General features: G+C 36.0%; 1 protein-coding gene across 2 annotated transcripts in view; it reads left to right on the top strand.

Annotated features, from left to right (window-relative positions):
* SFXN1 (sideroflexin 1) overlaps positions 1–18,106 on the top strand; it is a 43,363-nt gene that overhangs the window by 14,584 nt on the left and 10,673 nt on the right. Inside the window, exons 2-9 of one of the 2 annotated variants that reach the window (XM_036750742.1) lie at positions 2,249–2,323; positions 3,109–3,276; positions 3,976–4,146; positions 4,981–5,079; positions 10,977–11,052; positions 12,396–12,481; positions 13,501–13,628; positions 16,540–16,589. In XM_036750742.1, the coding sequence (XP_036606637.1) occupies positions 3,113–3,276; positions 3,976–4,146; positions 4,981–5,079; positions 10,977–11,052; positions 12,396–12,481; positions 13,501–13,628; positions 16,540–16,589 (774 nt within the window). In that variant the 5' untranslated portion in view covers positions 2,249–2,323; positions 3,109–3,112. The remainder of the gene's footprint in view (positions 1–2,248; positions 2,324–3,108; positions 3,277–3,975; positions 4,147–4,980; positions 5,080–10,976; positions 11,053–12,395; positions 12,482–13,500; positions 13,629–16,539; positions 16,590–18,106) is intronic. The other variant, XM_036750743.1, reaches the window with a different exon arrangement.

Genomic DNA, 18,106 nt, shown 5'->3' on the forward strand with positions numbered 1-18,106 from the left:
TATGGCTTCAAATCATATTTTCATATAATCCCTGTGGACACAAAATTCAGTCATACCTTACAGAAGGGTAACTATGGAAGGTTTGAGGAGGGACGAAAAGGTTTGGAAAAGCCACTGTGGTGAATCAAATAGTGAATCAACTAGAGAGGTATAAAAGAATTGCATCACCATGAGTCAGAGTCCACTTGAGACTATGTAACATTTTTAGTGGACCTAGTCAGCATGAGTTTTGTTCAGCAGCATATAAGGTGTGGCAAGCACAGCAGATAGTGTGGGTAATCCAAGGCCGAGGATTGACAGGGAAGATTGGTTATCCACCAAGGGGTCAATGGACTTGACAGGAGGACAATGTACACCGAACTGGCTGACCGAAGGGTCAGTATGTGGAAGGAGGGAGGGTAGAGACAGTGCAAGGGTGATGGCCTGGGAAAGAATTGTGGGATGAAAGGATTAGAGTTCACAATATTGATGAAGAACGGGGTTGAGAGTGCAAGGTGGAGGTGGAGGTAGAGGTGCAATATCCACAGTTTATGATTAGATAAAGATATTTCAGAGATCTTGAACATGGAAGTGGGATACTTATGGGTGATGGCAACATCAATGGCAAAATGATATTCAGAGCTATCTTTGTGTACCTTAGGTTTGGTCTGGGACTAGGTCTTTGGAAATTAGTGAGTTAAGGAACCGAGAGGTTGTGGTGTTTGAAAGTACCACTCCCTCTTCCTTTCTTCCTCCCCACCATACACACGTATATGTACATATACACATACACATGTATGTGTTGAAGTCCTCTAGTAGGAGGGCAGGAGTTAGGGAGGAGAGAGACTGAGCCAAGCACTGAACTTACTGAGGACAGAATAAAAGCGACCATCTACAGATCTATAGATTAAAGCTACCAGAATTTCTTTGGGTGGTAGATATGGACTGAATGAACCCGAAAGGAGGAGAGTTTACTAAGTGATAGTGGGAGAGGGAGAGCATGGTAGCAGTTATAGGGACTAAGGGGTATTAGAAATTTGCCACCTTGGCCAGTGAGTGAAAGTGCAATCAGTGCTTAGAAAGGGTGGCCAGGGAAGCAGCTCTTGGTGAATGTAAGATGATGGAAGAAGTGAGGAAGGAAAAGGTTTAAGGTGAAAGCAAGTTTGAACCCCTTAGAAGAGGTGGGTAACTTTAGAGTGAGACTTTGTTGGAGGAAATGAAGGGGGATGGGAGTAAGGAATCCTGCCCTTGGAGTCTGTTAATCCTGGAAGTAAGAATTCAGGTGGTTTATCATCTTTTGGAGTTCATAGCCTCAAGGTAGGGCTGGGGCTTGTGTTGGAAATGTTTATCTATTCCATAGAATGGGTGGGTGGTGGGGGTGGAAATATGGAGGAGTACAGTAGAATGGCTGTTGCAAGGTGACTCTGGGCTATGAAGAAAGGTCAAATTTACCATATATTTGCCAGCTGTAAATAGAGAAGTGCCTAAATAGTGAAACATTTAAAGCTTAATTCTTTCAGTTTTTGGAATGTAAGGGTAACGATACAGGCAAAGGAATTTTTCTTCCTATGTACATTCTTAATATTACTACTTAAGTGTACTGGCAGTATTCTTAATGGCCTCAGCTTTACAATCCCAAATGGAATATGATTGATAAGCACTGGCTGGGGTGAAGGTATCAGTGTATATCGGCTGCAATTCACCTACGTAGGTCAAAAGACCGACACCTACTTTGGAATTGCTGTGATTTTTCCACTTTCCCTGCTTGCATCTATTGCACTTAAGAAAACTGCTGTTTATTCCTACTGGCCTGGCATAAGCATACTAGAATGAAGTACAACCTCATATTAAACCCAAATCTGTGCTTTGAGCTTAAATCCAAGAATATAAGTAAATGGTTTGTCACCATTTAAAACTTTACTGCTCCCTGTTTTAGATTGTAAGCTCCTAGGAGGCAGTATTTTTGTATTATTTGCCTGTAAAGAGCTCAGCATGGTGCATAGCACTATGCACATAAAAATGCCAGAAGAATAAGTGATTTTGGAGCTCAAACATCAACGACCTAGAAAAGTCATTAGCAGCTGCTTGAGCCACATAGTGGTTAAGTGTCTTGCCATGATTCCTGCCTCCAAGTATAGTACTCTCTCCACTATGCCATACTGTATGTACACAAGGACATTTATTTGGTGATGATTTATGACAGATGTGGAACAGATGTGTATCTCTTTCATTCTGAAGTATAACACTACTATATCTTTTTTTTTAATAGAACGTGGGAAGACAAAGTAAAGTACTATAGTGTATTCCAGAATTTTGTGAAATTCTTGGCTTCAAACTTTAGGCTGTAAGTCTTCAAGGTCCTTTTCTCTTTTTATATTCTTCAGTATAGGAGTTTCCTTTTCTGTGTGTGTGTGTGTGTGTGTGTGTGTTTAAGATGAGATGTGATGCACTTGGCTTATATAGGTCAAATCAAGAACTGAGTATGGCCTATCTTACCAATACCCTTACAGATTGTGAGCATATTTGGCTCAAATTGATGATCTGTGTCCTAATCATAGCTAGTGTAATCTTAATTTGTAAATTATTGGAGAAGTCTTACAAATAAACTTTTCACAAAATTATCCAACAATACTAGGTCAGCAAACTTTTTTTGACTCAAATATAATAATGATAATTATAGTAATAGTGCTAATTTGACATTGTGTTTTATAATTTTAATGATTTATGACTGCTATGTTTAAATTATTTTTAGCTTAAAGCTCTGTTTTTTCTGATACAATATATAATTCATGCCTTTTTACTTCAAGGTTTACATTATTATATTTATGTTTCTAACCGTAAAAAATGAAAATACTATGCTACTGTAAATAGAAATGTTTGTGGGTTGGAAGGTAGTTTGGAGGACTTGTTAGAAACAATTGAATTTCATGGACTCCTATTTAAGATTTTGTCTATTTAAAACCTTCTGTATATCTTTTAAGTGCAACATTAGAAAACTTTACTATTTCTAGTCATAATGATTTTCATAACTAGCAAGGGTACATAAACTTTAATTTTTCTACTCTCTTGTTAAGTTTAGAAACAATGTTAATTTTAAATACTGAAATGACCTCTTTTAATTTCCTATAGAACGATGTCAGCTGAATTACCACTAAATATAAATATCAAGGAACCACGATGGGATCAAAGCACTTTTATTGGAAGAGCCAGTCATTTTTTTACTGTAACTGACCCACGAAATATTTTGCTAACTAATGAACAACTAGAACATGCAAGACAAATTGTTCATGATTACAGGTAACATTTATAGCTTTAGCGTTTTCTGTCTCAGTCACATTTATGTAAAATAATCATAGTTAAATCTTCTCTCAAGAAGTCACCTCTTGTTAAGTCTGCTGTATCTAAATTGGGTTTCATGTTAATCATCTAAGAGTCATGATTCAGTAACTCACTTTAAAGATTTGTTAAGTGTTGTTTGATGAAAGAAATACCTGGGATAGGAGTTGGGACAGCACAAGTCATCCTTGACCTCAAGGATCTTGTCATCTTTTAGGGGTAAGACACCTATGCAGATAGTTAGTATTAATTTATAAAAGCATATGAGAAGCCATGTAAAAAGCCATCATAAAAATTATTATAGCTTATGTATCAGCATGAATTGCAGAGAATAGTTATAAAGCTTCTACAAGATCGTTGTTTAAGAACCTCCAAATTAAATAAACATAAACTTCGGCACTTAGTGATTTTAATGCAAATATGAGAATAGATATGGATGGCAAAAATTGGAAAATATAGTGTAAGAATAAGGAATAGTAGACTACATAGACTACATAGAAATCTAATGCCAATGCATTATTTATACTTCTTTAGAGAAAGAAAAAACCAGGAAGCACTGGATGTAGTGACTGCCAAATCCTATCGCAAAATGTGATTTCTAGTGACTAATTTTAAGTTAACAACATGTTCTTCTTGATGGTTTTTTGCAATTTGTTTTAGAAAAGGAATTGTACCCCCTGGGCTCACAGAAAATGAATTATGGAGAGCAAAGTATGTTTATGATTCAGCTTTTCATCCTGACACTGGTGAAAAGATGATTTTGATAGGAAGAATGTCAGCCCAGGTTCCCATGAACATGACAATCACAGGCTGTATGATGACATTTTATAGGTAAGTTATACAGGGCTCAGCCATTCAAGTAAATTTGATTTTCATTCAAGTAAAAAACCCTGTTGATGAGGTATAATTTAATTGAGACTGAATTATTACTTTTTTAATGCGTATTTAGTGTTTTCTTTTTTTTTATAACTGCTGCATGAGAAGACTGCTTTGCTTTTCTTCTACTGGATCTCATTTAATGAAGAGGGATAGAATTTTATCTAATCCTATTTATGAAGGAAAAGTTAGAAGGGGAAAAAAGTCTACCAGAAAATCATTTTCACAATTTTTTTTTCCCCATTTATAAGCCTGTACTTACATAAAGCCAAAATAAGCTTGTAAGATTTCTTGGGCTTTCTGGGCCCACAGAATGGATCAATAAAACTCTGAAATTATAAAAATATTAATTTTAGTGGCTTAAAGCATTGATTCCCTAATCAAATGTGAATACCTTTAGGTGGAGTAACACTTTTATATCCCTTTTGTATCTTAGTATGAGTGATTTTGCTAGGCCCTTAACTAAGATCTGGTTTTGATTGGAAAGAAGATAGCCTAAGTGGGCATTGGAGGCCTGAGGAGACAAAGGAACACAGAAGGGAGAACTGAAATATCGAAAGATAAGCTTTATAATTGTGCATCAGGCCAACCCCACTAATTTATAAGTGTACAATAAATCTTTAAATCACCTTTCTAGCCTATCGGTTTTTTTTTCAGGGTTCTTGGTTCCTTAGCTTTTTTGGGGGGTGGGGTAAGAAGTATTGTTGAATATTTTTTACACTCTTTCTCCTTCCCCTATTTCCCCCTCTTCCTCTTTCTCCTCCCTTCCCTCCATCCTCATATTCTCAGAACTACCCCTGCGGTGCTTTTCTGGCAGTGGATTAACCAGTCCTTCAATGCTGTTGTGAATTATACAAACAGGAGTGGTGATGCCCCTATTTCTGTTAGGTAAGAATATGTAATCTATTGCAATAAATATTAATTTTTAAGTTGGTACCTAAAAATTACCTTATTTGTGTATCAGTTTGCTATATGAGTTGTTTTAAAAGAACCCTTTTACATTGTTAGACTTCTCAGAATATTTTTCTAGCATAATATTAAATAAAAAGTGTCTACAAAACTAAATCTTCATTTTATGTCAAAATAGTTTGTTAGCTTCCTTTCGTAGATTTTTTTCAGTTATTTCAGTTGTGTCCAACTTTTTGTGACCCCATTTGAGGTTTTCTTGGCAAAAACAATGGAGTCATTTGCCATTTCCTTTTCCAATTCATTTTATAGTTGAGGAAACTAAGGCAAACAGGGTTAAGTGACTTGCCCAGGGTCATGCAGCTAGGAAGTGTCTGAAGCCATATATGAATTCAGGAAGATGAGTCTTCCTGACTCCAGGCCCAGTGCTCTACCCACTGAACCACCTAGCTGCCGCTTTATAGATTTAGCTTTTATGAAAGTTGTGATGGTACTGATGCTTTCCTACTGTGTCCTTTTGCTCATTTCTTCCTGGCCTGGTACCCTATGGGCTATAGCCAGTGAGCAATAGCACAATATATCCACTTTCCCATCATAATTCACATAGTGTGGTGATGCTAGAAACAAAGTTGACTCAGTATCCAGCTTGGTATCTCTAGAAGGCTTAGTGAAACCATGGTGATGTAATTTTATATCTTCTTTATTTTTTAAATAGGTCAACTAAAAAATAAAAAGTGGAAGGCAAACAATCCCAAGTCATCTGACTTATTTTGCTAGCTTGGCTGAAGTTGTTCTCTATGAGGCTTGTTGTAGAAACACTATCACATAGCCTCAGAACTGCAAGGTATCTCAAAGGGTTATCCAATGCACTGTGTACTTCAGCAGTAATCGTCTTTATAAGACTCCCTATTAAATGGTCATATAGCTTCCTCTTGAAGATTTCCAGCAATGGAAAACTCACCCAAGTTGGATCGGCTCTAAGTCTATGATCCTTTGACTTTCTATGGTAGTCAGTTCTACTCTTGGGCACTTCTAATTATGAGTGTCTAACCCAGTGATGCAAGTCATACCCATGCCTGCTATTCTACTGTGACCCTTATCAAGGCTGTCCTGTAAGATGGCCACAGGGGGTCTATACAATGTGCTGTAGGCTTTCCTCCATCTTTTTTCCTGACAACATGGGGATATAACTGGAGTGCTAGTAAGAAGTCATTTCATTTCTGTTAAAATATAATCTATTTCCTTTCTTGTATAATCTTAATTTTATATTTGTCATGTCTAAAGCATTCCAGTTATTTTCTTCAAGAAAATACTCCTATTATAAAGCTAGTCAGCAAATATTTATTAAGTACTTCCTATATACCAGATACACTGTGCTATTCACCAGGGATAAAAAAGAAGGCAAAAGCTCCCTGCCTTCAAGGAGTATAGAGGAGACAACCTGTAAATAACTAAAAAACATCAAAGATATGTAGAGGTAATTTAAGAAGGGATTAGCAATTGGGGGACCAGGAAGGGCCTTCAGAAGGTGGGATTTGACCTGAATCTTGAAAGGGTGTCAGGGAAACTAAAAGGTAGATGTGAGAAAGCAGAGCATTCCAGCCATGATGAACAGCCAGCATAAAGGCATGGATGTGGGAGATGTGGTGACATATTTGAATAACTGCAACTAGGCTAATGTAGGAGGATCAGAGAATGCATGGAAAGGATTGATAAATGGTCAAAGGATATATATGAACAGGCAGTTTTCAGAGGAAGAAATTCAAGCTATAAAAAGCCAAATGAATAAATGTTCTAAGTCACTAATGATTAGAGATTGCAATTAAAATGACTCAGAGGTATACCAACTCACCAATCAGATTGGCTAAGATGATAACAAAGGAAAATGATAAATGCTGGAAGGGGTGTGGGAAACAGGTATACCAATGCACTGTTAGTAGAGCTGTGCACAAGTCCAGCCATTCTGGAAATCAATTTGGAATTGTGCTCCCAAATTAATTAAACTGTTCATACCCTTTGACCCAGCAACTCCTCTACTAATTTTATAACCCAAAGAAATCAAAGAGGAAAAGGACCCATATGTACAATTACATTTATGGCAACTTTTTGTATTTGGAAAAAAAAGAAAACTGAGGGGATGCCTTTCAATTGGGTATTGGCCAAACCAGTTATGGCACATTAATGTGTATTGCAACACTAATTGTGTTGTAAGAAATGACAAAAAGGATAGCTTCAGAAAAACAGGAAGATTTGCATGAATGGATACAAAGAAAAGTGAGCAGAATGGGAATAATTTATGTAATAACAATAATATTATAAAGACAAATTTAAAAGACCCTGATCAATATAATAACTCTTTCAAAGGACTGATGGTGAAACATACTATCCACACTATCCACCTCTAGAAAAAGAACTGATGGACTCAGTGCACATTGAAACGTCTCTCTCCTCTCTCTCCCCTTCTCTGTCTGTCTCCTTCTTCTCTGTCTGTCCTTCTCTGTCTGCCTGTCCTTCTCTGTCTGTCTGTCTGTCTGTCTCTCTCTCTGTTTTTCTCCCTCCAAGCCCTCAAATGTTGCAGAGAGGTCAAATGCTGGGAAAAGACCATTAGATTTGGCAATTAAGAGATCATTGTTAACTTTAGAGAAAGTGTTTTGATTTGTATGATGAGATTAGAAGCCTGTTGCTGAAAGTTTAGAAGAATAAAAGTAGAAGTAGAGGCATAGAGCATAGATTATTTTCTCAGGAAATTTAGCCACAAAAATGAGGAGAGATGTGGTTTTGTTGTCATTCACAAGTCTTTGGCTTCCTTAATTCTTTAATCCTAGATCATATTTTATAATATAGTTTGCATATGTTTTGAATTCTTACCTTTGCCTATCTTTCTGTCAGTCATTGAGTACAATAGTATATATTGATTTTATTTAGATTCCTATCAAGTTCTTCATAGAAGTTATTTGCCTCTTCCTCTACCATAGATGTGACATAAGCTTCAGCTATCTTTATTATGGTCTTTTTGTAAAATATTTATAAACAGCACAATTCAAGATGACCATATGTCTGCTAAAATATTTCTTATAGCTTTAGACACGATAAAACCAACTCCACCAGTTCCTTTATTTTGGTTTCATTTATATCAAGGATGCCAAGATTAATATGATTTACTTCCTCCAGTAGTGTATCTACTCATTGGTTAGTGGACAAGGATCTAACTTTTAGAATACCAGCAATTCATGTAATGTTTATTCAGGGTTGGGGAACCTGCAGCCTTGAGGCCACCTGTAGCCCTTTCAGTCCTTGATCCCCTTGATAAAAGGATTTGTTCTGTAAAACTTGGACTCAGTCAAAAGGCTGCACCCAAAAACCTACAAAGCCAAATGTGGCCTCGAGGCCGCAGGTTCCCCAACCTTGGTTTAGACCATCTAAAAACTGTGTTAATACCCCCTGTTCCATTTTATAATACTCTGCTCTTCACTAAAGCAGTAGAAGCTATATAGTTTTAAGGACCATTTTATAGTTATCTTGCTTATAGTTATTGTTGCTGTGATCTAATTATTGCCAAGGAGCCAGACTACTAGTAATGAGTTTCCAGATTCTCAGCTAGACTGATTCTTGGAAGACAGACGTAGCCTGCTTTTAAGACTGTATTTGAAGCCCTTCCAACATGATAGAACTTACCTGACTTTCCTGGCTTACCTTTCTAGGATCCAGGGTCATTTCTATGTCAAAAGGAATTATTGGAGTACTGCTGAAATTTGCCTTTCCACTGTCCATTCCTTCTAGCTCTGGTATCCTGATCTGATCAGAATAAAACTAAATACTCTTCCATGTAACAGTCCTTTAAATATGTGAAGAAAGCAATCCTATACATTCTTAAGACTTCTTTTCTCTGAATATAGCATTGCCAATTTTTTCAACTAATCTTCAGATTCCCTTTCCCCTACTAGTTCTCCTTTTCTTGTCAACATCCCTTCTAAAATGTGGCTCCTAGAACTGAATATAACATACTACATGTGGACTGACCAAGGCAGAGTTCAGTGGAATTATCACCTCCCTTGTTTGGACACAAAATTCTCATTTCATACTTTTAATTTGAGCCACCGTTTCCTCCATCAAAAGAAATAGTTTAGCTCCCTGTAGTAATGTGGAAGGAAGGGTACCAAGTTAGACCACTGTAGGTTCATTGTACCCATTAAGTCCTGAACTTACTATATATGCCCTTTAAAATTAGAATCATAGGATTATAGGTTTAGAACTAGAAAGGACCTTAGAGGTCACGAACTCCCATCAGTTTTTTTTGAAGATAATAACGTTTTGAAAATTTTTAGGCAACCACTTTTGATTAATATAAGCACAGCAGAACTTAACTTGACCATTTTACTAATATAATTGTATGGTTTTTCAAATGTGCTATAAAATGTTTAGCCAAATATTAAATGTCCCTGTATTAGGTTAAACTTTTTTTTCAAGAGTCTGCTATGCTCAGAGCCCTGTAATAAGTAATGAAGAGTAAGACAGGGCTTCTACCCTTGAGCTTATTCTATATATTGCTTATTAATTTTTATAGACATGCTCAGTACATCTTTTTTTGTTATTATTTCTCACTCTCAGTTTCACTATCTCTCATTTGCTTACCCTCCATGTTGCTCTTTTTTAATCTCAGTCTCCCTCTCCCTCTTCTCCTCTCTCTACGTCTTCCCAATTCCCTTTCTTTTCTCTTTCTATATACATACATACATATGAGAATGAATATTTGCATCAATACATAGCTTAAAACTGCATATCCTGCAAATGATGTCTCCAGTCCTTCTCTCCCTTGAGCTTCACTCCTTTATCACTAATTGCCTAATAGATATTTGAAACTAGAGATCCTGAAAACATCTCACGCTTAATATGTCCAATATTGAACTAATTATATTTCCCCTCAAATTCTCTAAACTTTCCCATTTCTGTTCAAGGCAGCACCATCTTTCTAGTCTCTCTGGATTATAAATCTCAGTATTTTGCTTTACCCCTTACTTTCCCTCATCAAATCAGATGCAAATCTTGACATTCTACCTCCACAGCATCTCTTCATCACCCATGTAGCTACCACCATAATTTGTCCCCTCACTACCTCTTGACCAGATTGTTAGAAATAATAATTTCCAGTTATTTTTTCAAGTTTCTAGGGAAAGTCTCAAGTCATGCCCTACTGCCGTTCAACTTACAAACTCCTGTCAAAGTAGTTTTCCTTAAGTACATATATGAACATGTAACTGTCCCACTCAAACTTCAGTAGCTTACTTTTGGTTCTAAGGTAAATTATAAACTCCTCTGTTAAAGCCCTTCCCAACCTGGCCCCTGTCTAGGCTTATTATGTATCACTCCCCGTCCTGTATCACGTGTTTCAGCCATACTGGCTGTGTCTCCCTGTTTCTCACACACGACTACCTTATCTGTATGCCATTATGCTTGGAAGGCTCTCCCTCCTTTCCTCTGCCCTATAGAGTTCCTCTCCTCTTTTAAGATGGCATCTCACACACCATCTACTTCATGAGCCCTTTCGTGATTTTCACCAACTGCTAGTGCTACCCTTCCCAAACTTCAATTGTATTTATAGTTTCTATACATTATTATATATGTACTTACTTTCCTCCATTAGAACATAAAGTCCTTGTCCTAAGGTTTGTTTCATTTTATGTTCTTGTATCCCCAGTGCCTGGCACATAGAAAGCACTTAATAAATTTTGGTTGATTGATACTTGAGAAGGATGTAGCATGACAGGAGAGTTCTGTGGTGCTGACTGAGGTTCTGTTTACTCTTTTTGTCCATAATTATTGGATAAAATATTGCAATACTTTTTATCACATGAGTGTGATATATGTGTTCTTCTTTACAGCCAATTGGGGACAGCATATGTATCTGCCACCACCGGTGCTGTAGTAACTGCACTGGGACTTAATGCACTAACCAAGGTATTTTTCATTTTTCTACAGTTAAACTTTTTGACATCTTTTCCTTCCTATCTGTCTCTGTAACTTTTCCCTAGGTTTTTCTTTTCTCCAAAAGGTCTTTATATTCCTTCTCACCATAATCAGTGCCTAATGCCTGCTGGACCTATCTCTTCTAGTATAATGCCCAACAAGCAGATTTGAGAATAATGTAAAGATCTTAAACATGTGTATGTATATTTCAACATATATATGTGTGTGCATGTGCCAAGTGTATAAAAATAACATATAACATGAACAATGTTGAAAACTAAAGTTTGACTTTTTTGTGCTCTCCTGAAAGCATATATAATAAAACATATATTTAATCATGATCCCTTCTAACATATGTCACCATACCTGAACTCATTCTGCCCATATTCATCTTGTACATCATACTTATGTCAGAATATACACTTGCACCATGTCTACTGCCTTTTGACATCCTGCCTAGCATTCAATCCCATTTCCTCCATGGAGATTTTCTTGACACAAAACAAAACCTTCTGGTGGTGTCAATCTCTAGCTATATGACTGCCACAGATAGAAATAAATATAGCCAGGAAAATAGGGAAAATGTTCAAAAAGTGTTGCCAAAGACAAATCTGTTGTTAACTTTGTGATGCAGAGTCACCATCAACTATCCTGTCAGTATTCTCTCTGCCCCAAGTTCTTAGACAGCATAGTCTGATGCAAAGGATTTCCCTAGGGACACAGCATAGAAGAACACAGGCAGACAGAAGATCACACTTGAATGCCAAACTATTTGAGTCACACTGCTCTGCCATAAAGTATTCACCTGGTTCCTCTTGCCTTCCTTCCCAGACAGTTCTGCAAGCACTATATAGTGCATCCAGGCATTAGACCATTGGTTCTGTATATCCTCACATATAGCCTTGGAGTAAGATGACTTTTAGGTCTACTGGCTCTGCCTTCCTGCTCCATAACTTACCCTTATTGCTTCTTTGATTGTGGTAATAATACTTTATTCTTCTTCAGGCTTTTTTTCTAGCATTTATACATGTACTTCTGTCCTTATTATGTATTTTACTATATATTCGTTTTACCATCCACACTAGCTTTTAAGCTCCATTGAGACAGGAACAACAACAACAACAACACAAGGACAGGAACTATTTTGTGTTTTTGTCTGTGTCTTCCTTTGTGCCTAGGATGGGTCTTTCTACATAGGAGGGAATTAATAAATGTTTAGTGAGCTGTTGAATTTAATTTATGGGATTGTGATCTTAAATAATTTTTATGGAGAAATACTGTATTCATTCAATATTACAGATATTAAAATGATTTTGAAATTTTCTTTTCTTTAGCATGTCTCACCCCTTATAGGACGTTTGGTTCCTTTTGCTGCTGTAGCTGCTGCTAATTGCATTAATATTCCATTAATGAGACAAAGGTAAGATGATGATACTGTTTTCAAATAGAAACGTCTCTTCTGTACCTGAGATTGTGTTGGGTAGTAGGCACAATCTCTTTTAATAACAAGTTTTGGTGCCCTTGTGTTGTTTTTTTTTAAAGGTGTTTTGAGACATAAATTTAGTTATGTGAGACATTAGATCTAGGCAAAAAAAAAAGTCTACTGTCCAAAACAAGTTTTAAAAAAATTTCCTACACCACCTGTTTTAGGCTTAAAGTAATATTAATTTATATCTTTGGAAGTATTTTTTTAGAACTGGCAAAAGTTAAAGAAGAAAGAACGAGAAAAGGCATTTTGGATCGGATTACAAGCACGAGGGTAAAAGTGAGATTTAGAACTTTAGTGTTAGTAGCTGTTAATGGATCATGTTGTATCCACTAGTAATATATAAGCTTTTGTTACAATATGGAAAGGATTAAGTCAATTTAATTGGAATCCAGCATACTTTGTCTTTTGAGAAACTATGGGTTACATTTTGCTGCTGAGCATAATTTTTTTAATTGGATCTATCATTTCATTGGTATAGGTAATTTTCAGTGAGGAAAGTCCCTTTACCAAAGGCAATTGGAAACTGCTTTACAGTGGGGAGCCTTAGAGAATTTCCTGGGGCACTGAGATGTTAAAGGACGCACTCAGTGTGACCCAGCCAACATGTAACCAACTCTCAAGTCAGCTCTGCATCCACTACCCACTACCCCATACCTGCCTCTAAGGTGTTATCTTAGGTTTTTTCTGTAAGATATAATCATAGCCTTAAAGTGTCATGTTATTAAATTCTTTTTGGTCCAATGTAACAGTTTGAAAACAACAATATTTTATTTTTCTGTGACACCTAAAATAAATTTTGTAATATTCTGAAAAATAATCATAATACTTTCTGGACAGATAATTCATAAATGTGTGTTTAGGTCTTTAAAGGATTGGATGTTTATTGAATATGTTAATTTTAATCCACAAAATGCAAAGGTATATGTAAACTTTTCATTGTTTTTCTACAGGGAGCTCAAAGTTGGTATTCCTGTTACAGATGAAAATGGAAACCGATTAGGTGAATCAGTTAATGCTGCACAACAAGCTATCACACAAGTGGTGGTCTCAAGAATTCTTATGGCGTCACCTGGCATGGGTTAGTACAGTTCATTAGATAACTTAATCCTTTTCGTTTTTTGAGGTGAGAGAGAGAGATAGGATTAAAAAAAACCTTTAATAAAAATGTCTAAATTTTAGGGAAAGGATTAAGTCCTGCCAATGAATTATTTGACTCATGTGGAATCCCAAGGATTATGGCCTAAACTCGATCTCTTAAAACATTTTCTTAATGGGTTTAAAACTATTCAGTTTTAGCTTTAGACTAGGAATCCATATAACCTAGAACTGAGCCTCTGCTCTGATTCTAAATCATTTGGGGGCCTGTCAGTCCATATTTAGAGCCACTCCAGGGTATAGCTAGAGGATAGCCAAAACAAAATGACATCACAGTGTGGACTTCGCTGCACAACTATTGGGCCCAGTGCTAGTCACAAAAGAGATGTCAGAAGTTTTCTTTTAATGGGTGATGAATAGCTAGTTCAGCGACACTGGAAACTCTTTCTCCTGTCCTAGAGAAAATGTCTAATTGAATAGACATGAATATTATAGATACTATTCATCATCCAGGATATTTAGAAGATTTCATTCTTAGATTTTCATTGCATTGAGATGTGAGCTCTAGCTGAAACTCCCATGTATTAAAAGCCTTCCCTGACCTTTTCATATTTATGCTGTTTATCTCATATGTATTCTCTGATGAAGATTGAGTTACGTCTTTTGATTCAACTCTTTGCCCCCATCATCAAATTTGTAGGATTTCTCACTTGTGTGCATTCTCTGATGTCTATTAGAATGAAAGAAATGATCCAATAAAAGCTCACCTGTGTAGCTTGTCTGAGCATAGTTGGTTCCATAACTAGTCATTACCATGCCATACACATGGATTCTCTGATGTTTTATTAAATTGGATTGTTAATTTAATCGTCCATGTCAAGGTCATTTGTAGTTCTTCTGTGTGAACACTGTTGAATGTGTGACTTGATTGAAAGGTGACTTGATTCTTTAATGGAAATTTTCTTACAGTCACTTCATGCATAAGGGAGCTATTCCATAAGGTCTTTCATTTTGGAAGATTTTCATTATCATCCTTTTACCAAGTTTTGTTTGTTTTCATTGAATTTTTTTTCTTTAAAGTACTTAATCTCCAGAGAGCATAGATTTTTCTGCTTAGAGTACTTTAAGACATTTGAACCTCTGGAAAGTTACCATAACTGTAGTCTGATAAAGATTATAAAAACTTTAGAGATGGTATGATTGATTGTGATCACGAGAACCTTGTGAGTATTTTCCTTAGATATCATTTTGAAAAGAACTTACCACGTTGGCCTTAAGTAAGTAAATTTTTTTTACTGAATATATCTGGGGAAAGTTTCCTGGAAGCCTTTACAAAAGAAAAGAAGAAATTAACTGAAGACTTTAATTTATACCTTCAGGTTGAAGTAGTAAGTAATATTTTTCAAAGGATGCACATTTGGCTTAAGAATCTTCTGAAATTTAAAAATCTGAGGAAAATAAATCACAATTCTCTGATCTTGTCATTGTTTATACATTGTGAGATTTTTTAAAATAGTGAATTTTAAAAATGTATTTAAGTTGGCCAGGCTGATTCTACACTCTCACAGTGCTGCATAATACTCAAATGGATCTGGGATCTCAATTTGGATGTCCCTCCAACAGTGCAAATCACAAACCCGTGCATACCAACTTACCCATCCTTTATGATGTTTATCTATGTCATCAAATTAAGTTCATGTAGGGTGCATTAAGGATCTTGAGGGCCTTCTTCACTTTCTTCTCACATGGCAAAGGTATCAGTGGTGTACCTAGGATGCCTACTTGCCCCTGTCCCAGGAACAGCTACAACATCTTTTCCAGTTGTACATTTCTCTGATAATATATTTTGTTCCAGTTCTTCTTTGAAATTTCATGTTTGTTGTTGTACCTTTTGCCCTCTGCTTGATACTCATTTTTGGTTCTTTGGAGCCTTTATTGTATTTGTCTCACAGCCATATAACACTATAGTGTATTGATATTAAAAGTTAGAATTTTTCTGGGAGCAGTATGGAATCATGAAAAAAAAACTTTCAGTGTCCTGGAGGCAGTCTAGCCCAATGTCCTCTTTAATTAGCAGTCCAACTCATTGTCTGTTTGTACTGTTTTTTCATAGACACACACATACCTATATGAACATATATATACATACGTATATATAGATACAGTATATATACACTTATCCCTTTCCACATTGTGACTTTTCCCCATCATGTTTTTGGTATACCATAGGTCAGCATCAGAAATTGAATGGGAATTTTGGGGGAGTTTTGCAGAAGATGCAGACAACATGAAGGCCAGCAGACAACATAGAAAAAGTTTAGAACTCAGAAATTCATAAAATATATCTATAATATTGTATAATACCAACCCAGATTTTATAATAAGGCACTGTAAACACCCCATAAAAGAAAGTAAAAAGAGTACAAAGGGGGAACCAAAAGTTTTATGCAGATTTTTCCAGATTGCAGGAGCACAGCACCTCTAACCTCCACAATGTGGCAGGGATAACTGTACAGGTTATATTTGTAACTGAATGTCACAGTCTAGATAGACATTCTTCATCCATTTAGTATTGTCCTTATAGATGGTTAGGTCAAAAACTTTTTGAGTGGTTACAGAACTCTCCCGGGAGTTTCTGCAAGGTTTCAGGACCTGATGAAAACAACACAGCATCATCTGCAAACAGAAGCATTTTTAGGAATTTAACATCTATAATAAGCAAATGGGATCAGCAGATTTTTTTTTAATACATAAGAGGATCCTTTAAGATATTTTTCACTTTGTCCATGTTTAGATTGCCTAAAAGTTACATGAATTTGCTACAAGATTGTAATAGAAATGTTAAATATAATGAATATGTTTAAAGTTTTAAGAACATTTTTCTTTCCTTGCAGCCATTCCTCCATTTATAATGAACACTTTGGAGAAGAAAGCATTTTTAAAGGTAAGTCTATTTATGGCATCTTTTTCAGTTATTTTTTATATGTCAAACTTCCCAGGCCACCTCTAGCATTTCGCCTTCCAATTGATCCCCTATTCACATGCAAACTGATGAAAGAGTAAGAAGTATCTGAATAAAATTTTTTATGTTCAAATAAAAATGTATTCTGTATTTCTAGACACATTTTCTTCAAAAATTTGAAAAGCTTCCAGAGATGTAATAAGCCCACTATTTCTGTTGAGTTGTTAGCCCTTACTGAACACTCATCTTGAGCTTTAACTGGATGTTTACGTAAAAGTGAAAGGGAGGGATGGAATTTGGATTAGTAAACATAAGTTACTCTACAGAACATCCTGAATGAGCAGTACCTTTCCTCCTTAAATACTGTTTTAATGCCTCAGTAGCTTATCTGATGGCCCCATCAGGAATCTAGTATACCACTTTGATGACAGTGACCCAATAGTGACTCCAAAGTTATAGTGTGAATCATTTGATTTATTTTGTATTTGAAAACTGGCGTCCAGGTTTTATTCTTTGATAGAATAGGATACAGCTCAAGAAAAGCAAGGATTTTATGATGATTCAGAATAAATTCTACTTCAGTTTTGAAGGTGGTATTGTAATATAAGAATAACACTTTCAGAGAAATGGAAATATTTTCACTTATCATGACAGCCCCATTCCCTTGGGGTGACATTTGTAAAAATTGTTTTTAATAAATTCAGTTCAGTTAGTCAGCAAGCATTTGTTAAGAACTTACTATCTGCCAGGTGTAGAAGACAGAAATTCAAAAGAATTTATATTCAATGAGTTTACATTCTAATAGGGAAGACAGTGTGTGTGTGTGTGTGTGTGTGTGTGTCTGCATGTATGTGTATGTGTGTGTATATGTGTGTGTGAGTGATAAGTATAAGGAGAATAAAAGCAAATAAATACCAAGCAGTTAAATAGATGGTAGTTTAGGAGGGAGGCCTCTAGCATTTGGGAAATTGGGAAAAGCTTCACCTTTCATTCACACTAGTGTACTGTTTTGATCCCTATATAAATACATTGATTAAGGTCATTTTCTAATGGTAAGTTAGACACTTAAAGAAGTGTATTAACTTTTCAAGTCTCTAAAGTATCATTTGTTGAACAGTAATGATTGGAAATGTCTAGAATGTAAACACTCCATTTCATCAAACATTATCACAATTTCTTTTTTGGGCAGGATGCTGTGCAAGGTGCTGCAGGAGATATAGAGAAAATAAGAACTATATCATCTCTGTCTGTAGCACCTCATGTTCTAGTCTGCAAAGGGAGAGTTCATCCAATGTAATGGTGACAGAATAATTGGAAAAGTTTTTGTCACAGTTAAATCTCTATTTTCCTCAGATAAATTTAGGCTTTGGGAAGAGAATATAAATTTGAATGTCTGTGTGGGTGTGTACACGTATGTGTTTATATGTATGTATAGGCATACACTCATATACATACACATTGAACCAGGCTGCCATTTATTTTCAAGTAGTTAGTAATTA

Source organism: Trichosurus vulpecula, chromosome 3 (genome assembly GCF_011100635.1).
Source record: "Trichosurus vulpecula isolate mTriVul1 chromosome 3, mTriVul1.pri, whole genome shotgun sequence".
In the NCBI taxonomy this organism is placed as follows: Eukaryota; Metazoa; Chordata; class Mammalia; order Diprotodontia; family Phalangeridae; genus Trichosurus; species Trichosurus vulpecula.